Source organism: Phodopus roborovskii, unplaced genomic scaffold (genome assembly GCF_943737965.1).
Source record: "Phodopus roborovskii unplaced genomic scaffold, PHOROB, whole genome shotgun sequence".
Taxonomy (NCBI): Eukaryota; Metazoa; Chordata; class Mammalia; order Rodentia; family Cricetidae; genus Phodopus; species Phodopus roborovskii.
In genome coordinates this window covers 11,834,571-11,861,877 of record NW_026126585.1, presented here as the reverse complement: position 1 = coordinate 11,861,877, position 27,307 = coordinate 11,834,571, and the positions used below count along the sequence as shown (strand labels likewise).

Here is a 27,307-nt window from a genome sequence, read left to right as displayed (position 1 = left end):
CCTATAACAATCAAAACCTTCTAAACAAAGAGCAGGCAGATAAAAGGCGGTGATGGTTGGGACTTTTGAAGCTCATTGGAAACAAAGCAATGTCATGACAAAGAGGCTCCGATGGGTGGTGCTGGGTTGAAATCAGGCCTCTGTGCAATGAGTGTTGCCTATCACTAAGCAGGGCCTGACAGGATCTAACCTCCAGGCACCTCTAGATCATGTTGATTCAGGTGGGACCAGCCACCCATATGTGGACAGCACCATTCAATGGGCTGGGGACTGAATAGAAAGGAGGAAGGAAGTGATCTGAGCACCAGCATCCATCTCTCTGCTTCCTGACTGTGAATGCCGCCTGACCAGGCCTTTTCTGTCAAGAGAGACTGTACCCCTGAAATTTGAGCCAAAGTAACCCTTCCTTCCTTAAGCTGCCTTCTGTCAGTTACCGTATCACAACAGCAAGAGACGTAGCTAATGTGCCCCTGTAGTTATCCTGGGCTCTTAAGGACTACTTATTCTCAGCCAAAATTTCCTCCATTGATTCATTATCTATTCTCCAGGCTAGGATGGACAGGTCATCACAGGAAATCACAATAAAGACCAAAGCCATAAGCCAGGCATGCCTGCGATTTCTTTTCTTGCGAGGTAGACACAGGAAAGCACAAATTCCAAGCCAGTCTAGGACTACAATACAGTTAAACCCAGTTTCAAGCAAACACACAAGCAAGCAAACAAAAACAGATGCTGGAAAATCACAGACACGAGTAATAGTGCATAGAGAGGTTCCAGTAGGGAAAATTGTGCCATTAGAAGAACTCAGAAGTTTTCAAGTAGTTTCAGAAATAATCACAGTGACGCCAGAACATGGAGTTTCTTGATTTTACAATGTCTATGTATGGGCAATTCTATGTGGTGCAGACAGTTTCCTACTGAAACCAGAAAAGGTTTCGAGATTTCTGGAGCTGCAGTTACAGGCAGTTTAGTCATGAGCTGCTTGTCATGGGTGTCAGGAACCAAAGTTAGTCCTCTACAAGAGCAGTACGTGTTCCTAACCACTGAGCCATCCCTCCAGCCGCAGAACATAAAATTTATAAAGACAATTTAGAATCAGAGAAGCAAGGAGTGAATCTCCCTCCTAAGGGTTTTAGGATTCCAGTAGTCAGGACAGATGCAATAACTCTGCAGGTGAGGGCATTTGGGGTCAGGACTGAAGATGACCTGGTTTTAATCCCCACATGCTGGAAGAAGAGAACCGACTCCTGCAATTTATTCTCCAACCTCTACAGTGTACTGTGGTGCATGCACGCTGCCTCCTACTGTGGTGCATGCACACTGTCTCCTACTGTGGTGCATGCATACTGTCTCCTGCTGTGGTGCATGCATACTGTCTCCTGCTGTGGTGCATGCATAAACCCTCCTTAAAGAATAAATGCGGAAATTGTGTCTAAAGGAGGCTGGAGAGTTGGAGTGCCTGACCCTCCCCCCCCCCCCAGGTGTCCTGGTACATGCCTATCATCCCAGTGCTCAGGAGGGGAAGGCAGGAGTCATCCTTACCTACAATGTGTTTGAAGCTATGTGAGGCCTTGTATCAAAAAAAAAAAAAAAAAAAAAAAAAAAATGTGTAGCCAAAGAAACAAAGCATGTCCAAGCATGTATCTGGGCTACTCTGAGTTCTTCAAAGGTCTACTCTTGCTCTTTCTTCCTGGGGTCTTCTTATACCTCGTTAAGGCAGTGGGTAAAGGAAAACCTTGTACACGCATTTGAGGAAACATTGCAGATGATCAGGACAGCTGTGCACGAGGAAGACTTGTCATTTCCCAAGGAACATTAATTGATTGACTGAGATTGAATATATTAAGCAAGTTTTTTTTTTTTTTTTTTTTTTTTTTTTTTTAACCACCCACTACATCACCGGCCCAGGCAGTTGGCTGGTGATTCATGTGGATCCCTGGAAAAGAATTCTTAGAGGCTATCTCAGTACATGCTGAATTGTCCAGCACGACAATTACAGTGTACACCACATATAGCAAAAAATGTCCATGTTTTAAAGGTAAAATCTTATGTAGTCTTGGCTGCAGTTTCTAACTCATTAGTAGATGAAGATGACCTCGGCCTTCTGATCTTCCTACCTCCCCCTCTAGAGTGCTGGGATGAGCAGCTTGGACCACTGTGCTTGGTTTAAGCAGTGCTGGGGATGGAGCCCAGCATGCCAGATAGACACCCTCTGTGCCTTCTACTGGCTTATTTAAGACTTCATCCACGAACAGTCAACATTTCAGAAAAATGTCACCGCAACACCAATGGCACTCTGGCTATTATCCTCCAGTAAAACATGCCTCCATGGGTAGATGCCACATTAATACATCTGTGTGTATGTGTGTGATGTGTACACAGATTATATTCGGCTCTCTCTGCATAAAGTCAAACATAAGAAAATTAGACTGGCAGTGCTTAGCTGAATGTTTTGTCCCCTTTAAATACAACTGTTCATTGTATGGTGGAACCAGACAGCCCATCTTCTACAATAACTTTTAGCACATAATACTGAATGAAATACCTATTCTTTTCCTAAAAATTACTTTTTTACATCTTTTTTTTAAAACATAGTATAAATAAATAAATAAAAATGATCTACAAGGCAAGTTCTATTACTTGCCATTTTTACTTCTGGAGAGAAAATAAGTTCTGTTCATTCTTTATTAGTTACTAGCTCGTTCACTCAGTTACTCATTACTTGCATGTGTCTGTATGGGCAATGTGTGTGCAGGTTCAAACCCTTGTGCGTGAGCAGAGGCCAGGGGAAGACACTGGGTGCTGGCTGTGCTGCTCTTGGCCTTAGTCATGTGAGACAGCGTTTCTCAGTGAGGCTGTGCTCGCTGTTTTTAGCTACACAGACCAGCAAGCTGCAGCCACCACTGGTCCCCACTACTGGAGCACAGCTGTATCGGGTGCTGGAGGCAATGCTCGGCTTGTGTGTTGGCTGCTCAGGACCCAAGCAAGCCTGGGGAAAGTGCCTGCCTGTTCAGCAAGTGCTCTCACCCAGTGACCAAGCGCCACAGCTGGAAAATGCATCCTAACCTATTTGTTGCAAGAGTTGCTGCTGCTACCACTATGACTTCTGCTTCCGAGGCCAAGCTGGCTCTCTTGTTTTTCCTCTTTCCTCCCAATTCCGTAAATACATAGACACCCAGAGAACTACAAAGATGATTAGCACCGGCCATCTCCTCCTTCCGTACCTCCTCACAACAGGCGCTGCACGCCCTGCCCTGTTTGGGGCAGGAAGCTAGGAGCAAGCCCCTGGGAGAGCCTCCAGGAAATTACAAAACCTTGCAGTCCTGAGGCTGCAGCCTTTCTAGGTTTCTGCGCATGCTCCCACTTCTGTTTTTTCAGGCTCTGTGGTCAGTGCTGGAGACTTTGCAGACTTACAGAGCTGTGGAAAGCTTATTTGTCAACATACTTTGATTCAATACCAATCCACAAGGTTGGGGCAGACAGCAGGCTAATCCCCAGCTCATATATTACTTATCAGGCTCCCCATACATCACAAGGGTTCCAAGTTTCTTGGGGGTCTATGTAAGCAGAAATCAGTAAAGCTGAAATCAAATCTAGATCCTTCATCAACAGAGCAGCTTTATGCTTGTTTGTCTGTATGAGCATATACATGTGTGTAGAAATCATAAGTCAATCTCAGGTTCCATTCCTCAAGATCCGTATGGACTTATTTTTGAGACAGTCTCACTGACTCTGAACCCATAAATCAACCTAGGCTGGTCGGCCAAAGAGCCTCAGGGATCAGCTCGTCTCTGCTTCGTTAGCACTGGGGTTATACAGGAATACTACCACAGCCAGTTTTTCCGCACAGGTTCTGAGGACTGAACAAGTCCTCCAAGCCTTTTATATCAACTAAGCTGTCTTCCCAGTTCCGATTCAGTATCTTTGAGCAAAAAGGAAAGCATCTTAAGGAACACCACCAAATTCTTAAGAAAACTGAACAAAGCCTTAAAAAAAACATTCCTAAAATTCACACACACACACACACACACACACACAGACACACACACACACAGACATGCATACACGCGCACGCACACACATCCATCCCAGGGCCGCATTTACGTTATGTTAGACCTTTTGAGAGTGAGCAGACTGTCCCATCATTTCTGCTCTGTGGCCTAGGGAACAAGCTAATTAGTTCATCTAATGCTAAAATTTCAACTGCCAGCAACAAACGTCACCACCGAGTCATTTCCGTAGTAGTACAGACTCCCCGTTCCCTCTTTTAAGGCCCCTGCTTATTTACAAGGCTGCCCTAAGCACTTAGCAAACACACAATGCTGAGCCATTACTGTTTTATTCGTTTGCATTTGCTGAGGGTTACTTAATTTTACGAGCGAGGCGTTTTTGATTCATTAGCCCTCTCAGAACTCTGTGTTCCTCCTTGTTAATTTATTGATGGTCTGATCTCAGCCACTTGAGTGTGTATCTGTCAGTAGATTTACTGGGGCATCCTCTGGACGAGCAGCATCTTGGGAAATAGGAGAGGCAACTGTAGAACCCCTATCGTACCTCCAAGGAGATTGCACACTCTCTTTACAGGAACCTATTGATATGTTCCCCAATATAAAGATAAAAATCTAATTTATATTAAAGTATAATGAAGCAATTCCATTCCTCAAAGCATTCTGGGGTTTTTCTTTCCTGCTCTGAGTAGACAATGCACTCTGAGAATTTGTTCTGATGCAAAAAATAAAAAAAAAAAGTGAAACTCAAATTTAGAAATCTCGGTTTTTCCCCCTGTTCTTCAAGTGAAGACCAAGAGAAATAAAGACAACTGCCCTTGACCAATGTTTGTGTGTGAATGATCGTTTAACAGAAGGGTCTAGTAGACACAAAGACAGTATAGTACTGTGTGACTTTGGCTTAAACTTTTCTATTTGTTGAGGTAAGAGAGATCATTTCTAAGGGCTCCCCCCCCCCCCGTGTGTGAGTGTGTGTGTGTGTGTGTGTGTGTGTGTGCATGCGCGTGCGTATACATGTGTGTGACAGCTTTCTTGCTTACTCTCCATCTTTTTTTTGGAGACAGGGTCTCCCAGTGAACCTGGATCTTGCCAATTCCATGACCAGTAAGCTCCAGGGATCTTGTCTGCCTCCCCATGATGGCGGTATATGCCACATGCCTGAATATCTATCTATCTATCTATCTATCTATCTATCTATCTATCTATCTATCTATCTCTCTATCTATCTATCCACCCATCCTGTATGTTTGAGTGCCTGCATGTATGTATGTGTACTGAGTACACATACCTAGTACCCCAAGAGGCTAAAGTAGGCATGGATCCCCTGGAACTGGCATTACAGGTATTGATGAACCACTCACTGGTTGTGGATGCTGGGAAATGAATTCCAGTCCTCTGCAAGAGCAACAAGTGCTCACCCACTGAGCACCTCCCCAGCTCCCTCTGCTGCGACTCTTTAACACAGCTTCTCATGTCGTGGTGACCACACCCCATCATAAAATTATGTCATTGCTACTTCATAACTGTAATTTTGCTACTGTTAGGAATCATAATGCAGATATCTGATATGCAGGATATGTGACCTGTGGGACTCATAGGTTGAGGAACATTGCTGAGAGGTTTTAGATTTAGACATCTGTAGACCTGTTGGCAGCTCTTTTCCAACTAAAAGCATCCTTGGTTAAGGAGATGTGGAGGCTTTTGAGAGCTATGAAAGCCGGGGATATGGCTCTTTTTGCCAGGAGATCAAGGTTACCACTTCCTTCCCAAAGCTGTTAGATGTTCTTCTCCTGCACGAGGCAAAGTAACCTTGGCTCTCCCTTGCTCATCACTCTACAAGCTCCCTCTTCTCCGTCTGTTTAAAGCCCACCCCAGTCTGTTAACACCGAACATTCTTCCTTTGTGCGACTTGACTCGAAGGTAACACCCTTCTTCCATCCACTTGGCTTTCATTTTGGTCTCAAGTATTTCAGGTTGGCCTTGAACATGCCATATAGCTAGCTGATGACGACTCTGAACTTCCTCCTTTCCTGACTCTCCACTTCCAAAGTGCAAGTATTACAGCTGTGAGGCCACTGTACCTATTTCATGCGCTGCTGGAGATGGAACCCAGGGCTTCTGCGTACAGGCAAGTGCTGTACCAACCCCACTCTATATGTTATGTGAGGACACAGCTGTCTTCTCACGCTTCCAAATTAGACATGGAGCGACTAGAAAATGGGAACTGCTGCTAAACTCCCTCAGGATGGCAGCTAGTACCACAGGCTGTTGTGGGAAAGGGCTCAGCTTCTGCCCACTCCCTCTGACATCTGGATGAGGTCACGTGCAAAGCCAGTGATAACAGGACTCCACGCTCTTCCTCTCACCGTCTCACTTAAGGGCTGATAGAAACATCCCTTGCAGGTGATTCAAGCTCTCTTCCCTCCTTATGCCACAGAGAATGAGTGCCCTTCTCAGCTTCAACACAATCACATGATTAGATGATGGCAAATGGCAGGGGACAATGGGCACTTCCTCAGTAATGGCTGGTGTGAGCACTGTCATGTGACACCAACCTCTGGAAATGGGGTAGAACGTGTTCAGGAGTGTCTTCTTTGTGTGCATGTATGTGTGAGCATGTGTACATGCGTGTGCATGCTTGTGCATGCTGGAGGCCAGAGACCAACCTCAGATTATTTCTCACAGGCCATCCCTCTTGTTCTTTGCAACAGGATCTCTCCTAGCCTGGGACAAGCCAGGCAAGCTACATTGGCTGGCCAGCAAGTCCCAGGGACCCCTCCCCCCTCCCCCTTCCCCATAGTTCTAGGATTACAAGTGAGAGCTACTGTGTCTGGGGTGTTTTTGTTTTTAAACATGTGTTCCAGGGACTGAACACGGGTCTTTCTGCTTGTGTGGCAAGCACGTTACTTACTGACGCTATTTCCATAGCTCCAAGGTTTGAAGTTTTTACACATCAAGAGAAGTCACCAACAAATAGGAGAAAATTTTCTAAATTATGTCTGATAAAGGGTTAATATCCTAAATATCTAAGGAATCTCTACCACTCAAAAGCAAAACAAAAAAAAAAAAAAAAAAAAAAAAAAAAAAAAAAACAAAGAACAAACCAAAAACAAAACAGCAACAAAACACCCTCAACAAACCCTACTTAAAAATAGGCAAAGTATTGGGTGGTGGTGGTGCATGCCTGTAATCCCAGCATTTGGGAGGTAGAGATAGGTGGATCTCTGTGAGTTTGAGGACAGCCTGGTCTCCAGAGCGAGTTCCAGGACAGCCAGGGAAACACAGTGAGTCCCTGTCTCTAAAAGCCAGCAAACAAGAAGGGGCAATGTATCTAAATAGACATTTCATGAAGACTTCCAAAGAACAAACACAGAGAAGAGGGGCAGGGAAGAAATGCCCTGATGCACTATGGGAGAGAAGTTCAGGAAAATGTCCCAAACGGTTAAAAAGCAACAGAATTGAGAAACGAACGTTCTAGAAACAGTTGCTGCCGTGTCACCCGAGGCTTTTCCACCACTGTGATTGCCCAGCCGAAGGCCCCGAGGGACCCTGCTGTAATGCCCCCATGCATGAGCAGCCGGGAGAGTCACTGACTGCCCCGAAATAACAGGGAAGCCAATCTCACGGTTTCTTGTGCACACCTGTGTCTGCCCCGAAACAGACCCCTCCCACCCTCACCACACTGAGCACCCACACTGAGCTGTAAATGACTTGTTTATCACCGCAAATGGATCCCAGCCATGCTCATCACCCACTACAGGTTTCATCTGTAGAAGCAAATGGAACAAGGCTTCTGTGACAGGGCTCTAGCAATGTAGGCATGGCTTGACAGTGTGGTGCCTGCTGAGGGTGGGCTAAGAACTCAGGAACACCACTGCAGTCAGCGATGATGTCTTGTCTCTAGGGGTTGGTGCTGTGTGTGTGTGCACACGCATGCGCGCGCATCTACAGAGGTCACAGGTCAACCTTGGATGTTGTTCAGGCATTGTCTACCTTGTGGTTTTTTTTTTTTTTTTTTATTTTGAGACATAGTCACTCATCAATTTGGAACTGGCCAAGAAGGCTAGGCTGGCTAGCTAGTGAAGGCCAGGGATCCATTTGTCTCTGCCTCCCGAGTTCTGGGGATTTTAAAAGTATGCTACGACGCTTGGCTTTTTTACAGAGTTCTGGGGATTTAACATGTATGGCAAGCACTTTATTGACCAATCCATCTCTCCAACTCTGAGGCGGATGTGACCGTCACTTCTCCACCTTCAGCCTGTGCAACCGAGAGACGAGGAAGTGTCCCAGTGGCCTCCCCAGTCCAGCTGTCAGCTGGGATTAGAAGCCTGGAAAGAACACCCGCCATGGTCACTGAAAAAATAGAGTTGGGGCAGGGGGTTGGAGAGTTGGCGTACATGACAGGCGCTTGCTGTGTAAACATGAGGACCTGAACATGAATCCTCAGCATATATCAAAGAAGCTGGGTGGGCACGGCAGCCTGCTTTTAATCAGAGAGCCTAAGAGGCGAGGCAGGGGATTCTAGGGCAAGCTGGAGGAGTCATATCAGTGAGCTCTGAGATGGGTGAAACTCTGCCTTAGTGAATAAAGGGAAGAGGGGAGGAAGGCCCCACACGTCACCCTCTGGCCTCTACAAACATGCCTGCACACGTGTGCACACCTGCGTGTGCACACGCATACACACATGCCACCCGCCCGTACGCACACAAACACAAAAGCATAAAAGAAAGCGAATGCTCTGGAGACTCACCTCTCTCAGTGTGGGCTTGCCAATGAAGAAGTCCGTGTTTTTGCTGCTTTTGGGAGGGCTGAACTTGGGGTTCAGGAAAGCACATCCATTTGCGATGGCCTCCAGGGGAGCTGGACCCTCATAAGGGAATCCCAGCCCAACGAACAGCTGTAAGACAGGAAAACACATCGCATGAACATACCAGTCCCAGGAACATGATCATTGCCTCTCACTCAGCTCCTGTGGTCGGTCTGCTTCTGTGGATGCCCCTACCATTCTGCCAAGGGGCCTTAGATCTTGAGCTTGGTGGCTTGGGACAAAGCGCAGGGGCTATTACCAGGATCTGCGTGTGCAGAATAGAAGGTGTAAGGCCCGGTGAAGAGATCTGCCTTGTTCCCCTCCTTCCCTGATGTGAAAGTAAAGAAGTATTGAGGGCTGTGGGGCAGGGAGGCTGTGAGTAAGGACCTAAAACCATCAATAAACCCAAGACCCAGAAACTGTCCTCACTCAGCAGGGGATACAATTGCAAGAACATTTGCTTAACTACACAAAAGGTTTCTTCACTCAAGCAGGGAACAATTGGTCCTTTCAGGGACTCTGGGGCCCAGGGGCAGAAAGGTCATTTGGTGGTTTGATTACAATTCAAATGAAACTGCTTTTAAACTTGGGAGGTCAATAAACACAAGTTTTATGATAGTGTTTTCACTGGGGGCACCACGGGCTGCCAGGTTTTTTTTTTTTTTTTCCTCTGTGGGAGCAGAAGTTGCAAAGTCTACAGTTCCCAACTTCCTTCCCCAGCCTGCAGACCTCGACTTTCCCTGGATGGACGGTAGATGGCAGCAGAAACAAGCTGAAGGTCCTCAGAGAGCCCACAGCAGCCGGAGCTGCTGGGACAAAGGGATGTGACAGACACCTTGGGTCAGTGGGCCCCCCACAAGCGCAACCTTCCTAGTGTATGCTGGGTGAGGAGACACAGCCACACGTGTGGCTGTTGCCAGGTGGGGCCTAATGCTGATTCTCTCTGCTAATTCTCTTTGCCCACTTGCAGAAGCCAAGTCTGAAACGGCTCCGGAGAGGATGCGCGGTTGCTTGGTGCCTGGTGGGAGTAGCGTAGGGTGGTGGATGTTGGGGGTTCCTTGTGCACTCGTGTTCAGAAATACCCAGGCCATTTACTACAAGAAGTGTAGCCATCCAGGCAGGAATGCAGAGATTCTAAAGATATAGAGACAGCAGACGCCCTCCCTCGGGCGATCAGACACTGAAACAATGAGCCCCAAGGAACTGGAATTTCCCTTCCACCTCCCACTGAAAGAAAGGAAATGCCAAGGCCTGGTGTCAGCTGGGGGAACCTGTCTCCCAGGAAGAGACTTCACACAGTCTGACAACCTTGCAGGACAGCCTGGGGCTGAGACAAGGCTGGGAACCACACTTTGACCAGGACTGCTTATTGACTTCTCTTCTCTGTTTAAACCCTGTGTCAGGACCCCAAAGATGATGTGGGGGTCAGAAGACCTCTTTGTTCTCTCCCTAGTGTGGCCACAATTACGCAACTCTCTTTACTCTGCTCCCCCCCTATTTCTGATCTCTTTAGTGCATCCATTGAGGAAAGATGGCTGAACCCACTTGGCACGTCAGGGCTGCCATGGCCCAGATCGGGGCCTAACAACCCACTAACAGCTGGGGACACACACAGGGCAGCATCAGGCATCCCAAATCTTTCAACTTTGAGAAGACGATGCCAGCCAGCAGCTACAGACAGGTTCTTGGCGGGTTTAACCAGAACCGTGGGAACCCACAGTATTTCTGGACCTCTGAAAAACGAGGCTTTGCCGAGGAGTGTTAGTACCCTCCTCAACTCTACACTGTCAAAAACAACTTTGGAAGAAATGGGAGCAGCAAATGATTATACATTTAAACAGAGAATCTTAGGGGTAGGTATCTCCTTTAGATCAACCTCCTGAACCTACAATTACAGGACTAGAAGCTACTGCTTGATGAACTTGAATGTGACCTAAACTTAATTATATTAATAATAATTTGCATCAACAGTTATGCCCTACTGGCACCAGAATATCTCCATACACATACACTTGTAGGGGACTGGGGAGATGGCTCCGTGCTCTGTGTAAGCATCAGAACCTAACTCGGATCCCCAGAGCACACATAAACTGGATGCAATGGCTACAATCCCAGGCTCCTACAGCGAGACTGGGGTCAGTGGAAGGAGAATCCTTAGGGTCCTGAAGGCCAGCTAGTTGGGATCACACAATGGTGAACAATAATGGCCCTATCTTAAACATGGTTGAAGGTGAGGATGGAGGCTGAAGTTTTTGTCTGACTTCAACATGCAGACTGCGGCATTCATATACCTGCACACACACACACACACACACACACACACACACACACACATGCGCGCGCGCGCACACACACACACACACACACACATGCACGCACGCACGCGCGCACACCATACACACTGGGTAAAAGAAAACATTCAGTGTTGAGGTTTAACTCTTCCAGGGAAAACTGGCCATATAGTAAGGGCTTCAGTCTGCCTTTCAGAAGGCCAGCATCTAACAAACAAGGAGTCTAGATGGGGGACATCTCCATGGCCACAACTCCATCCCCACCAGTGAGTGTTTCTTAACAGAAAGGTCACACTCTCCAAATTAAAATGACAAGGAAGATCAGACAAAGGAGCCTGTGACAAGGAAGATCAGACAAAGGAGCCTGTGTTGTATTCATGGCAAGGATTGGGACACCCTAACACAGTCACTGAGATATTTTTCTCTGCTTTGACTCCTAAGTGAGTTAACAAAGATTCCATCAACCACTTCTAGGCATGTTAAGCTTCATTCTCTCCTACTGTGTATGCGTGTGGTTATGTGCACATGTGTGTGCACGTGTGTGTGGAGGTCAGAGGTCAACCTTGGACATCTTCCTCAATTGTTCTCTACATTTTTTTTTCTCCCCTCTTTGGCTAGGCTGGCTGGCCAGTGAGCCCCGGGGATCCAAGGGCCCTCACTCCCCCAGTGCTAGGATTAGAAGTGAATGCCATTACAATCAGTGTTTTAGATGTGGATTTTGGGGATCACATTCAGGTCTTCATGATTTGGTGGTAAGCATTTTACCCACAGTCACCTCAGCCCCAGTCACTTCATTGAATTAATTACTTTATTATGCAGTGGTGGCTAAACCCAGAGATTCATATACACTGGGAAGTGTTGCATCACTTCCTGACCCCAGTTCTGATCACTTTTAATGGGGGAACACCAAGAATAATAAATTATCACACCCATATAAACTCAGCATGCATTTTTGTGATCGTTATTAATTAGCCAGTGTGGGAGGCTCAGGAAGGAGTTTGAGCAACGAATTAACCTCAGCTTTTGGAAGAGATTGATTACTGGTCAACATGGCTGGGCAATGAGATGATTAACAGCATGGGTTGTGTCGTCAAGAAGACTAGGATTCAAGTTCTGACGCCAACATTTCTTTATTCAGCAACCATGGTAATTGCCTCTGTGTATGGATTCTCACTGGTTCTAGAAGCTTACCTAAGATAATACAAGCACTCTGTCTCCTTAGGAGCAAAATAGGACCAACAACGATGCTGTTTGTCATGAAGTAGCTACAAGGACTGAAGGAGATACTCTGTAGAAATATTTAATAGTCTTAGGCTTGGTTCCTAGTAAATACTTGAAAATAAATTGCCCAGGTTTGCGTCCAGTTGTAATTTCACACAGCTGGACATTATGTATGTCCTTTTACCTCACAGTGGGAAGAAAAGTCCCTCTGTGTGTGTGTGTGTGTTTCTTTTTTGAGTTCTCACCCCTCTGTCCCTCCCTCTCTCCCTATCACAGAGATCTGCCTGCCTCTGTCTCCTAAGTGCTGAGATTAAATGTGTATACTGCTATGCCCCACAAGTCCTCACTATGTATGCATTATTCATTTTCTCTTTGCTCTTGGATGTTGGAGGCCTTACTTTCCTGTCACTGTGAGAGAAGAGCACAACCAAACACAAGGTGAGGAAGAAAAGGTTTATTTGCCTCATAATCCCAGAAAGGGGTGCCTTCTATCATGACAAGGAGGCATGATGGCAGGAACGTGAGGATGGCCAGACAGTCAAGAAACAGACTGATCCATTCGTTTTTTTCATCTTTGTACAGGGGCAGACAGACATGTCTGACCAAGGGTCAGACATGACAGCCTCAGGGGATACTTTGTATTTAAAGCTCAACAGATACAATGTGGCTGGCTGTGTCATAAAACTCAACAGATACAATGTGGCTGGCTGTGTCATAAAGCTCAACAGATACAATGTGGCTGGCTGTGTCATAAAGCTCAACAGGTACAATGTGGCTGGCTGTGTCATAAAACTCAACAGATACAATGTGGCTGGCTGTGTCATAAAGCTCAACAGATACAATGTGGCACACACTATCACCAAGGGCCAGGCATGACAGCCTCAGGGGATACTTTGTATTTAAAGCTCAACAGATACAATGTGGCCAGCTGTGTCATAAAACTCAACAGATACAAGGTGGCCGGCTGCTTCAGCTTCCTTGACTTCTCTGTAGCCTGTAAGCTAAAGAAGCCCTTTTTCTTGATTTCTCAAGTTCCCCTAGGTAGCCTTTTATGGGGTTATTTTATTACAGCAGTGGAATGGAACTAGAACACTAGGAAATGAATGGCGATAGGTTTACTTAGCTTAAAGGCCCCTCTTCTGATGCTGAAGGATGTAAATAGTGGCCTCATTCATCCAGTTGACTCTGCACTTTTTTGGTCTAATCTGAGCCGCTTTGGCTGTCTAGGGAAGAACTATGATGGCCAAGTGACAACAGGACTTAGCACACCTGTTTCAGCATTACTAACTGGCCAAACTGGCACCTCCTGGAGACTGGGTTCCTGGGGAGGGGGGAAGGGAGGGGGAGACTCTTGACTTCTCCTAGCAACCTCAGTGCCTGGTCATAGATGACATGAGCCAGACCACAAACAGCAGCACCAAACTTAAAAGTTCTGCATTTTGTCATTTGAAAGCCAACATCAAGTCAAACTTATTACAATTTAGGTGTTAGGGAAGTGACCAGTTTTTAGATAATCTCCACTAACTGACCTATGCCCTAGCTCAGGAGCAATTTGAATGTCTGACTTTCAGATGTTGATGTGGTCAACTTGATGCAAAAGCTAGACACGGGGAAGAGGCCTGTGAGGACACACAAGCTCCTCTAAACTCTCAGTTACCTGGATCTGGTTCTAGAACTGACTGACTTTTACCCACAAGTGATGGTTAGCTCTGTCAATTTGTTACAACCTAGAATCACCTGGGAGAGTCTCCATGAGGGACTATCTAGATTGGGTTGGTCTGTGGGAGATTATCTTGATTATGTTAACTGAAGTGAAAGACCCATCAACTCTGGGTTGCATCGTTTCCCTGGGCAGAGCACAACTGCGTGCCGAGAAAGAGAGCTGAGCATAAGCAATATCATTTCTTCCTCATTCTCTGTTCTTGACTATGGATGTGACTGCTTCCAGTTCCTACTGCCTTGGTTTCCCCACAATGGTGGGCCATAACCTAAAATTCTCAATCAATTAAATCTGTTTCTCCCTCAAGTTTCTTCTGTTGGGTAGTCTATCATAGCAAAAAGAAATGAAACTAAGAAACTTGGCTAGGTCGAAAGCTTGCCTGGGCTACACTAGAGCCCACTTATGAGCAAACCTTTTTGTTAAGAGAAGATGTTTAGGGAGTGCCCAGGTTGATGTCCGAATTGGGTTAATCTGTGGGCATGCCTGCAAGAGACTGTCCTAATAAGTTAATCAATATAGGAAGACCCAGCCCATTGTGAGCAATACCATTCCCTAGGCAGGGCCCCTGAGCATTTAAGAGTGGAGAAATTGAGCTGAGCACAGGTAATCAAGCAACTGAACATGATGCATTTGTTTCTGGCTATTCTCAACTTGTAGATGTGCTAGGACTAGCTGCTCCAATCTCTCACTGCTGTAATTTCCCTACAAGAACAGATCAGAACTCGGAATTGTAAACTGAAAGAAACCCACTTTGTCAGGATATTTTGTCACAACAACAGAAATGAAAGCCAGCTAAACCTGGTTGGGATACCCAGGCTTAGCTGGTATTTTGGGGACTTTTTAGCTGTGTGTTTGGGACTGCCGATAAGCATAAAGGCTAGACAGTTAGAGCACACGTTCCACAGTGATCACACCTGAGATGACTTGGTGGAAAACTAAGATCATTATGGGTCACACTCAAGTCATGGAGGGAGGAAAGGTGGCGGTGCTTGCAATGGGAAGGTATGGACAACAGCTTCCTCAGCTAGGCTACAGTTAGAATTTGTCCTACCAAAAGTACTTAGTATGGGCTAGAGAGCAGAGCTCCAGACACCCTTCCATTGAAGAGGACATGGATCCTCTTTTCACTATGGACCATTAATTAGAACCACCCAGGAGAAGGTGGGAAAAGTATTGATGTTAAATATAGGAAGGTAGGCTGGTGATGTTGTTCAGATGGCAAAGTGCTTGCCTAATGTGCACAGGGCCTTAGGCTCAATGCCCACCGCCACACAAACTGGATGTGGAATTACATACCAGTAATTGCTGCATTCAGGAGGTGGAGGTCAGAAGTTCAAGCTCCACCCTTGCCTACATGGTAAGTCTGAGGTCAGCCTGAGCTACCCGAGACCCTGCCTCAACAACACTCTAACAGAGCTGGCGAATTAACCCTACCGAGTCATGATATGTTGGCTCCATCTCCTCTTCTAGAATCTACTAGACTAAATGACCTAGCTGCGGTTTTCAGATAAATAATTTGTTCATCAAAATGTGCAGCCCTGTTAGAAGGGGCTTTGAGATTACAGCATCTCAGCACTCTAAGCCCCAATTCTCATGTGATACCAACATCCCTGTGTCTTCTGAGGCTGGGGCTTCAAATGGCATGCTCAGACTAAGTTCTACTGAGCAAAGGGTGCTGTGGGCTAGATGCAGACTTTCGGAAACAATGTACAGGCTGGGGATGTACACGCCTGCCCTAGCATGTACAAGGCACTGAGTTCAGACTCCAACATGGAAGGAGCCAAAATCAAAGCACTACCAAATCCAAAGATGGCTCATTACCAAAAACAATGAGCCCTAAAGTGATTGAACACCAGGCGTTTGTAGCTCTGGACATCTTGGGGAGAGGGGACCAGGCTTCCTCCTTCCTCCCTCTCTAGCTGAGATCCTGGGGTGAGATCTTGGGGAGAGACCAGGCTCCTTCCCTCTCTAGCTGAGCCTGAGGAGGATCTACTCGTTTTACAGATATGTGTCTTTGGCAGCTCCTGCCCTTTCCTTCCAACATGGATGAGAATAAGTTGCTTCAAGGGTGCTCAGAGGCACAGGGGAAGGACTTACAAGTGGAAAGGGTATGAACGAAGACTGGTTTGTGTTAATTTTCCAAACTCCAGATTCATTCAGCTCAGTTGCCTGCTGCTGGGCTCTCAGTGGAAAGGGAGTCTTGGCCACATACCACCTTTTGTTCCTCACCATCTGCCAACAACTTGAGTCATAATTCCACATGGAGGGCTTTAATGTGTTCTCTAAGATTTATTTGTATTTTAAATTGTGTGTGTGTGTGTGTGTGCACATGAGTGCAGGTGCCCATGGAGGCCAGAGGTATGGGGTCCTCTGGAGCTGCTGTTGCAGGTAGGTGTGGGTCCTGGGAACAGAATTTGGGGCCTCTGGAAAGGCAGCATATACTCATAATTAGGGAGTCATCTCTCCAGTCCTAATATATTCTTATCAGAGAAACAGGTACTACATAATTCCACCTAGGGCATCATCATAAGGCACCAGTTTCAAACTAATTACTTAAAAAGTTTATGTAAATATGTACACGTTTATCTCTGTACCACATGTTTGCAGTACTTACTAAGGGCACGAGAGGGCATTTGATCCTCTGGAAGGGGAGTTAAAGGAGGTTGTGCCTGAAAACTGAGCTTTGGTCCTCTAAGAACAGGAGGTAGCTGGGTGTTGGTGGCACATGCTTTAATCCCAGTGCTCAGAAGGCAGAGGCAGGTGAATCTCTGTGAGGTCCAGGACAGCCAGGGCTAGACAAACATGCAAAGACAAAACAAAACAAAGAAGAGCAGTATGTGCTCTTAACCACACACACACACACACACACACACACACATTTTTCATACTCAGGAACCAAGCTTCACTCTTGACTGTGTAGCCTACTCCAAACTCATAGCCGGCTCTTAGAGGCTTTTTTCTTGTGTTGCCTTAGACAGGCTGGACCTCAGGCTCGGCCTATTTCTCATTCTCTGACAAGGTAAAGGGATGGTAGGCAAATAGGGTTCTTTTAAAATCTGCAAGGCTGAGGGAGACATTCCCAAGGTCGGGTTAATAAAAGCGTGTGAGACGGTAATGACACACTGTGGAAACGAGGTCTGCCACCGCGTTATTTTAAAGGAACTTGAACTTTCCGCTGGATCTCACCAAAGAAGAGTAAAATGAGGCAAATGGCAGAAAATAGCACTGCTGCCATAAAAAGGCCCGCTCACCCCGATGACTCAAAAGTGTCATCATGAACAGTGACAGTGGAGTGTCCCTCACCCATAGAGCCATGGGCAGCCGTCAGACAATGCATGACCTGTTAGGGAATTAAAGTCCTCAGGAAAAGAAACCCAGTGTTTGGCCAAGAGTTAAGAAATTTATCAGAATGTTTTTATCTCTGGAATCACACTTGAAAATGATTTGGAAGCAAAAAAAGAACCAAGTGTGTTTATGGATGGAGAAACGGACAAAATCCAGATTTAACTGGTGAACAGCCTCAGATTTTGTTTATGAGTTGAATTGCATGATTGTGTGTGTGTGATGCATGTGCATTCATGTCACAGCATGTAAGTGGGGCTCAGGGGACAGAGAAAGAGTTCTCTTTCTTTCCACCTTTTTGTGGGTTCTGGGAATCAAACTCAGGTCCTCAGGTGTGATCAGGAGGTTCCTTTACCTGGTGAGCCGCATTGCTGGCTCCCACCCACCCCATTTTTAAAAAGAAATCTTTGTGTGGCCCAGCATGGTGGCCCATGTTTTTAATCTCCACACTCAAGAGGCTGAGGCAGGTGGATTTTTGTGAATTTGAGGCCAATCTAGCTTACACAATGAATTCCAGGACAGCCAGGGCTATGTAGAGAGACCCTGTCTCAAAACACAAACAAACAAATGAAAAGCAAATAAATAAAATAAAAACCTTTGTGTGTGTGCAAGTATGCAAGTATGGAGGTCAGAGGTCAATCTTAGGTGTCACTGGCCCAGCCCCATGTTGGTGGAGACAGAATCACTTGCTGTTCACAGCTGTATACCGGGCTGGCTGACCTGTTAGCTTCTGGGGGTTCTCCTGTTCCTGCCCCCCATTTTGCCACAGAAGCATTGGAATTACAGATGTATGGTCTCACATTTGGCCTCAGGTGGGTCTTGGGATTCCAAACTCAGGTCTTCATGGTTTCAGGTTAAGCACTTTTACCCTGTAAGTTTACCCTCTACCCTTTTACTAAGTGTTCCTGAGTGTGGGTGTTTATGAAGATGGTACGCAAAACAAAGGCCCAGCAGAGCTTGAATTCCCAGTTAGTAAGCATCAGGAGTTGTAGGCTCCTCCAGGGCTTGATCTTGGTTACTGGGGGAAGCTGGGATACCTGAATCCAAGCGGGTGTCTGTTCTGTTTACCCCAAAAGCTACTGCCAGATGCACCTTCTAAAACTGAAGCCTTGGGCTGGGGAAACAGCCTGGTTAGTAAAGTGCTCATGATTCAACCTGAATTCAAACCCCAGAGTCCACATAAAATAAGTGAGGCACAGAGGTGGATGCTTGCAACCCAGCGCTGGGGAGGCAGAGACAGGCAGAACTCTCATGTTCACAGTCCTGCTGGCCTAGCCTATTTGGTGAGCTCAAGGCCAGTGAAAACCCCTACCTAAAAAAAAACAAAAACAAGCATAAACGACAAAAAGCCCAATGTGTGGGCTGAGACTTAGCTCAGCAGTTAAAGACTTCCTCCTGCCTTTGCAGGACCTGGCTCAATTCCTAGCATCCACATTGTGGCTCACGTGACTCCTCTGACCTCAAGGTACTGCATGCACATGTGAACATACTCAGGCACACATGTATACATACATGTGAAATAAAATGAATACATAAAAAATTCCACCAGGTGTGGATGGTACCCGAGGAATGATTTCCAAAACTGACCTCTGGCTTCTACACATCCATGTGCACACACATAGATATACTCAAGTATAAACATGTACTCATATACAAATAAACAATCTTTAGAGGGTGTCCGACCATCTATGCCACAGGGTCTGGACTCGGCCCCAAACTGTGACAACCAGACCCCATTTCCTTATCAAATGTTGTAGTCTAACATCAAATATAGCTACACTGGGTAGACTGGATTTAATTACCTCCTGAATATGTCACTGGCACCTTGGCCGCCTGAATCTGATTCTGTATGGTCCAAATGCCAGGTAGTTCCATACCCTGGTCATCTCACAGATTTCCTTCCTTCCTTCCTTCCTTCCTTCCTTCCTTCCTTCCTTCCTTCCTTCCTTAGTTCCATACCCTGGTCATCTCACAGATTTCCTTCCTTCCTTCCTTCCTTCCTTCCTTCCTTCCTTCCTTTCTTCCTTCCTTAGTTCCATACCCTGGTCATCTCACAGATTTCCTTCCTTCCTTCCTTCCTTCATTCCTTCCTTCCTTCCTTCCTTCCTTCCTTCCTTCCTTCCTTTCTTAGTTCCATACCCTGGTCATCTCACAGATTTTCTTTTCCTTCCTTCCTTCCTTCCTTCCTTCCTTCCTTCCTTCCCTTTCCTTCCTTCCTTCCTTCCTTCCTTCCTTCCTTCCTTCCCTTTCCTTCCTTCCCCTTCCTTCCTTCCTTCCTTCCTTCCTTCCTTCCTTCCTTCCTTCCTTCCTTCCTTCCTTAGTTCCATACCCTGGTCATCTCACAGATTTTCTTTCTTTTCTTTCTTTCTTGTTTTGTTTTTCGAGACAGGGTTTCTCTGTGTAGATTTGGAGCCTGTCCTGGAACTAGCTCTGTAGATCAGGCTAGCTTTGAACTCACAGAGATATATCGTGGGATAATAAGGATCGGGAAAAACAGATAGGCTGCCTCCCAAGTGCTGGGATTAAAGGCATGCACCACCGCTGCCCAGCAATCTCACAGTTAGCGGGCCTTTGTCTTCATCTGAGGAAGGGTTGTGAGGAGAGCAGGTCAGGGACTGGGTTCCTTGAGGCAGTGACTGGCTGGGAATTGGACAGCTGTGACCTTCCTTACCCTATCTGACGGCCACCCTTACACAAGGCAGGGCCTTTCCTTTACACTCTCAGATGCCCTGCACAAGAAAACTCCCCCATAAACAGGGGTTTTTAAATTTAATTTCTTGGGGTTCTGGAGATAGCCTTGCTGCCACTGAGCTCTAGTAAATGTGTCTTTTTCTTAACTTCTAATTGCAAAATGCAAATTTTAAACAAAATCGGGGAATGAATTTGTAGCAACCACAATTTACAATTCATTCACTTCTTTTTCAATAGCTGCTCTAGGACAACACTGCCTGGCTACTGCTTAGAGCTTAGACAAGGTCTCAGATATCCTAGGCTGACAACAAACTCCCTACATGCTGGAAGATGCCTTTGACGTTCTGATCAACCCGATTCTAAATCCCAAGTGCTGAGGTTACAGGCGTGTGACATCATGTCCAGCACGGACCTTTCTCCTCCAGAGCCAATACACAGATACATTTGAAACACAAAGACACAGGTAAAGGTTTTGTAACTGTAAAGTATACATATGTACATAAACACCCAGAAAACCTGATAGCTTAGGTTAGCCAATGTCTCTGTGAAATCATCATTAAGTGAATTGTTTCAACAAATACTAATAGTTACTAAAACTTCAGATACTACAGTACAACTCCCACTTGGTCCTATGTGTGCTGGCCAAGCTCTGAACTACATCCTTAACTTACTGCCTAAAGTTCTATTACACCACTGAAGAGAAAGCATCATCGACAGAGTGTTCCAGGACAGCCAGGGCTACATAGAGAAACCCTGTCTCGAAAAACAAACAAACAAACAACCCCCCCCAAATACAACAACAGCAAAGCATAAAAGATTCTGATCCCATTTCCAACGCTGGGGGACAAACCCATAAGCCACACAAATGTTTATGAGTCTGCTGGGAAGTTACCTTCGTTTCCCGGAGAAGAAACTGCAGGTCACGCCCACTGAGAATGCCGTGATTCTTCACATAACTGGGGATGTTCTTCGTGCTGGAGCCATAAACAGTAGCGTGCACTTCCATGTACGTGTGAATGATATCCAAGTAGATTTTCTTATTCTAGAGAGGGGGCATTAGCAGAGAGTGCATTAGTGGAACAACCTGCTCGGTAGGGCAGAGCCCCTGGTGAGGGCTACAGGGCACAGAGACAGGAAAGGTCAGTGCTGGGGTCTGAGACATGTGGTGCACCAGAACTGAGATTTATTTTAAAGGCAATCTGGCCTAGGCATGGAGCCATGACTCAGTAGGAAAGCATGGCATCCTGCCTGCAATCATAGTGCTAAGGAGGCAGGGACAAAGGATCCCTAAGGTAAGCTGGCCAGCTAGACGAGCCAAATCAATGATGTCTGGGTTCAATCCAGAGACTGTCTCAAAACCTAAGGTGAAGAATGAACAAACAGACACTGATGTCAACCTTTGGTCTTCACATGTACCCACACATATACATGTATGTACAGGTATGTATACGTTTTCCCACATACATGCACACACACTGCTGTAGAGACACATACATACATGAAAATAAGAATCTGTTTGTATCTTGAGGGCAAAAACAGGCATATTGCCACTGTACAAGTATGCAATCAAAACCATGTTGCCCATGTGTATCTATCTACCTTTCTTTCTTCCTTCCTTCCTTCCTTCCTTTCTTTCTTTCTATCTATCTATACATAATTAATATATAAATACTATAGAATAACACTAGTCTTGTGTGTAAACACACACACACACATAATCAATATATAAGTATTACAGAATAACAGCAGTCATGGCCAACTGTTTGGAAGTATCATTCTTATTTTGGGAATTACTAGGGACCCACTGTATTGCTTTTGGCTCACCCTGGCTTTTGGGAAGGAAGTTTGTGTGTGGTGGAGTAGGGATGAAGGCTTGGAGAAGGCAGTCAGTTGGACTGGAATATTTACCCAGAGTTGTTAAGCTGTCTCCAGGGAATACAAGCATCCCCTGCTTGCCAGTATTTCTTGTGATGATTAACTCATGCTGTCAGAACTGCGGCCCACTTCTCTCTGATGCTGGGCAAGAGGAGGGTTTCTCACAGTGTACAGATGGACCCAGCAGCCGGAGAGCTGAGAATACCCAGGTGAGCCTTAGAGACGCAGAGAGGCTAAGTGGGAACTGTGGGGCTCTGTGAGCGAGCAGAGGGGAGCACTCAGACTTCTATCAGAAGGAAGCCCAAAGGTCCTGCATCTGTAGGCTGAGGTTTCCGGTTCCCCAAACGGAAACCACCTGTGCCAAGGAAGCAAGCTCACTTTCACTTCCATTAACATTCATGTGTGACTAAGTTATGCGAGCCCATTTTGTAAGGCAAGCACCCCCCTTTTCCGTTTTAATTCGAAGGACCCCAGCTCCGTAATGGTTTCCAGTTGTGTCAGAGTAGGACATGCATTTTCCTATTCTCTGTCCCACGACCCACATATACACACTGGGTTAATCTAGACTGAGTAAATTGAATCATGGCCGGTCTGTGACCAAAGACTGTTAAGGAGCTTGGAGTGTGTGCGTGTGTGTGTGTGTGTGTGTGTGTGTGCGCGTGTGTGCGCGCGTGTGTGCGTGTGTGTGTGTGTGTGTGTGTGTGTGGTGGGGGTAGGGGTGGGGGGTGGCGGGTTGCCCTAGCAGCCCAGAGCACAGAGAAGTGGACTTGAACCCGACTGAAGCTGGTCTAAACCTCTCTGCTTGTCATCTCTTTTCCTGTCACTATGACCCAGTACCCTGGACGTCGGAGGAACCCTTTCAGAAGTACCAGAAGCATTCATGAACAAAAACCTAGCTAAGTCGAGTTAAAATGACCTATTTTGTGCATCAGAGTAACAGCCGGCAATAAACAACCTTCTGATTGCAGGCTAGCCTAGGAGTAAAGCAAATGTTTGAACCGCGGGCTCAATCCTGGGCCCTGCATGTTTGGTGTGGCCGCAAGCTGTGGAGCTTATTTATGGTTTCAGAGATGTGGATGCTTGGCCAAGCAAGAGTAGAACAGTTTACAGGCCCCAATTTCTTAAAGCCTGAACCCTGTTTAGGATCACCTACCTCCTGTAAGTTAATTGGTAAGGTTCTAGGATTTGGGTGCCTGTACTAGGCATCTAGTAAATCCAGTTCCCATTGTCTTTTCAGAACTGCACTACATCCCCATTCCCTGGGAAGCAGTCTGGGGGCTCTGTAACCCCACTGAGCCAACCCTATTGGCCAGCCCAGAGGAGACCCAGTCCCAGGACAGCTGGCAGCCCCCCAAAAGCCTTGGAGATCCTGTCCAGCACTCAGACTGTTCAACACAGAGGGCTAAGGGGCAAAGGTCACTCTGTTAGAGTCAGCACAAACAAGGTGAAGGTAGGGAGAGGGTAGGTGGCCAGGCGGGAGGCAATGAGAGGGGCTCAGGGGACCACCTGTATTAGAACGGGGGAGCAAGACAGACAGACAGACAGACACACAGAAGAGATGGAGGAGGGAGAGGAGGAAGGAAGGTGAAAGAGGAGAGAGGGAAGGGAGAGGAACAAGGAGGAAGAAAAGACCGAGAAAGAGGGAGAGGAGGAGGAGGGAGGGAGGAGGGGGAGGAGGGGGAGTGAGATGCAGCTCGGTGTCAGGACGTGCACCTAGCATGCATGAAGCCCCACGCATGTCTCACCATCCTGGGTACATGAGACACTATCAAGGGAAAAAAAGCAAAGAAACTGGAAGAAGCCAGGGCCCAAGGCTTAGCCATGGCCACCCTTACATTCCTGAGTCTCTAGATACCTAGAACAGCAACGATGCTGGCCACCCCAGCTCTCCCCAGATCCACCCCACATTTTCACTTGAGTCACCTTGGGGCAGATTCTGATCATGCAAAAGAGGCTCTCAGGACAGTCTGCTGGCTTTGAAGTCAGGACTGGAAGTAGAGGCAGGCATCTATCCCTGATGCAAAAAGAGGCAGGCTTTCCTGCTACTGACCAGCTGCTGACTGGGGAGGCCCCAGCAGCAAAAGGCTCATGTGGTTTCATTTGAGTGGAAACCCCTTCCCTGCAGACAGATTCAAGATTAGGACCCCAGACAAATGCCTGGGAAAGGAAGGATCCCCACGGTCACACATGTGCTTTCTTGGCCCAAATCCAGGAAAGGCAGGGGCTCTCTGAAGTGTTCCAAGCAGGAAGGCATAGGGAAGGAGGAAGAGTATGGGTCTCAACAAGTAGAGATTCCCCTCAGGGAGGATTTAAATAATCAACCGAGAAGATGCCAGCAGATCAGAGAGGGGATGCTTCAAGCAGAACTAACCTTTGAATTAGATGTGACAGGTAATGTTACCTCTCTCTGCTACACTTCAGTCACACATAAACATCTTGCCATCATTTGGGATGTCAGCTGTGATTTAGTATGCCCGTCTACCAACAGTTCATGTTTTGGAAAGTCACATGTTAATGACATCTGATGTTGGGCTTTTTTGAAGCAATTAGGATCACAGAAATTGAGATCCTCATCATAGCCAGCGCTGTGGCAGTTTTTATGGAAATCTGGGAGACGGAGCCATGTTTCTGTTCCAAATGGAGCTGCACCACAGACTTTCAAGACAGCTCCCCGCTGAGACTAAAGATCTGACAGAAAGCAACTTAAGCTAAGAGGAGTTGAGTTTGGCTCACAGCCTGAGGGCATATAGTCTGTCGCCCTTGGGGAAGGTGTGATGACAGGCGGTCACACTGCCTCCAACCAGTCAGGAATCAGAGAGAACAGCAAGTTGGGCCAGGTTGTAAATCCTCAAGGCTCACCCCGTGACCCTCTTCCTCCAGGGAGGTTCCACCTCATTTTACAGAGTGTCACCAGCTGGAGACCAAGTGAACCTATGGGGAAGGGGAGATCTCAGATTCAAACCACAGTATCTCCCCAGATGAAAGCCCACACAACACCATGGAGCCTAAGAAGTATGTCTGGTTCATTCGGGCCTAACCTGGAGTAGCCCTGCAGGCTTCTTCAAACTCAACAGGCTTCAAAAGAGGATGACTCACCTTGCTCTACCAGGCTCCTTCGTCTACTCCTGATCTCAGTGAGCAGCGCCAATCTCCTATGAACCTCAACCAGGTTCATATTTATCGTCCCCTGTCACACTTAGTTAGCCAGTATACAGATTCTGCCCTAGTCAACAGCTCTAGGGAGAGGAGGTGAGATGCCTGAGCCCAGCCCCTAGTCCCTGTTCAAAGCTCTGATCTCTGATCCTTGTTAAACTGAACAGTGCTGGAATTAATACAACCTGTGTGTGTGTGTGTGTGTGTGTGTGTGTGTGTGTGTGTGTGTGTAAATATGGTGCCATCTACCTTGAGTTTTGAGATAGAGTCTCTCATTGGCCTGCGGATTACTGACTGATCTAGCCTGGCTGGCCAACAATCCTCAGACCTCTTCCTATTTCCACCTCCCCTGTCCTAGAATGACGATTGTATGCCACTGCATCCAATTTTTTAGCGTGGGCTCTGGAGATGAGATTCAGGCTCTCCTGCTTGTGTGGAAAAGCACATTCCTGACTGAGCCATGACAGCAAGCATTTTAACAGAGCTCCCTGTGGCTGAAAAGGTCTGAAATGTTCAGGAAGGACTGTGTCAAACTTCACTACAAAATAACTACTATGCCTCAATGCTTCGTGGGAAACAACGTTATGCATATGGATAGTGTTTATACATGTGGGTGTTTGTAGTTTAAGTCCGTAAGTTTGCACGAGGGTGATCTAAATTAACTTCCAGATGCCGAGTACTGAGGAATGATTGCTTGCAGGGGGTGGACACAGCCTGACTAATAACTGTGATATATAATCGCTACATTAAAATACCACCAGATCTCTCAACATCAGTAAATCTGGGTAGCATTTGGAGGTCAGTTATGATTTAATAGGTCTACTAATAGTTCACACGTTGGAAATTCACATGTTAATGGTATCTGGAGGTGGAGGGCCTTTGGGAAGTAATTAGGATTAGATGAAGTCTGAAGGGGTGGGGGGTGACCCTCATGATGGAATAATGGCTTTATAAAAAGGGGCAGAAAAACCTGAGTTTGCAAACTCGTCCTGTATGGCTGCATGAGGCCACTCACATTGCTATAAGGTCCCTGCTAGACCCTGAGCATATATGATACCTGTGTGTTTGGACTTTCCAGCTTCAAATGTTTTGTTAAGACAACAAAAATGGGCTAAGGCAACACTTTACACGTGTATGTGAGCGCACACACGTGTGCATGTGTGCACACGGAAGCTGGAGGTCAACAATGGATGTCGTTCCTCGGATGCTGTCTATCTTGTGTTTTGAGCATCTCTCACTCACCCAGGGTTGAGAGAACCCCTGGCCCCACCTCTCCACGGCTGGGATTCCAAGCACAGATCAGCACACCCAGGGTCATGAGACCTGGGGTAAGCAGACTCCACATGCCTGCCACTCACAAGATTCATCAGGGACCCTCTGCAGAGTTACACAAGCAGACAACAACTACTGTGGCAGACACGGGAAGGGACTTCACGGACTGTTGAGGTCCCTGCAAGTCCTGCAGAGCTCTGGGGCTACAGGATCATCCGAGCTGTCAGCAATGTTGGGGTGGGCTTTTCCGTGACGCAGCTGCTTTTGAGTCAACCCTGTAATGTCTCACTCATTCTGTTAGTGACCCTAAGAAAAACTCATTGACTCACCAAGCTGTGCCTTTGTACACTTGTTGCTTTGATTTGTAGTGGGTTCCCTTTCTGGGATGAGTAGACTTGTGTGTGTGTGTGTGTGTGTGTGTGTGTGTGTGTGTGTGTGTGTAAAGATGTGGGCCCCCAGAAACTTTCCTTCTCTGACTGAAGATGCCCAAGGGCAAAGGAAACCATTCCTAAAAGCCCCATCATATACTCACACAGCAGAAAGGATGTGTGCCAAAGCATATCTCCATCCCTGTCTCATGGCCACACATGAGATGCTTTTACGAGTCCTCAAATGAACGGCTTTCCCAGGAATTCCACGTCTCTAGCTTAGTTCAAATTCCCATCAAAAATAACTGATCTAACTGACTAAAAGTAATATCTACCAACCCTCATCTGGAGGCGTGGGGGTGTGAAGAAGAGGAATAGGGAACAGGTGAGCGAAAGAGTGGACCTCGGTCAGAGCCCCCTGGCTATTTCTGGCTTAGCTTGAGGCATAACAGGTAGAGAGATATTAAGAGCTTTGGGAAGTCAATTTAATCTAAGCCACATTGAGCTCTCCAGGGCCAGGTGAGAGGTGGAGGATCAGAGGGTTCTTCAGTCGCCTTCTC

The 27,307-nt window shown here is 46.7% G+C and overlaps 1 protein-coding gene across 4 annotated transcripts in view; it reads right to left on the bottom strand.

Annotated features, from left to right (window-relative positions):
* Mgat5 (alpha-1,6-mannosylglycoprotein 6-beta-N-acetylglucosaminyltransferase) overlaps nucleotides 1-27,307 on the bottom strand; it is a 263,927-nt gene that overhangs the window by 17,738 nt on the left and 218,882 nt on the right. For all 4 annotated transcript variants that reach the window (XM_051203941.1, XM_051203942.1, XM_051203943.1 and 1 more), the window contains 2 exons: nucleotides 20,972-21,121; nucleotides 8,758-8,904 (listed from right to left, as the gene is read on the bottom strand). In XM_051203941.1, the coding sequence (XP_051059898.1) occupies nucleotides 8,758-8,904; nucleotides 20,972-21,121 (297 nt within the window). The remainder of the gene's footprint in view (nucleotides 1-8,757; nucleotides 8,905-20,971; nucleotides 21,122-27,307) is intronic.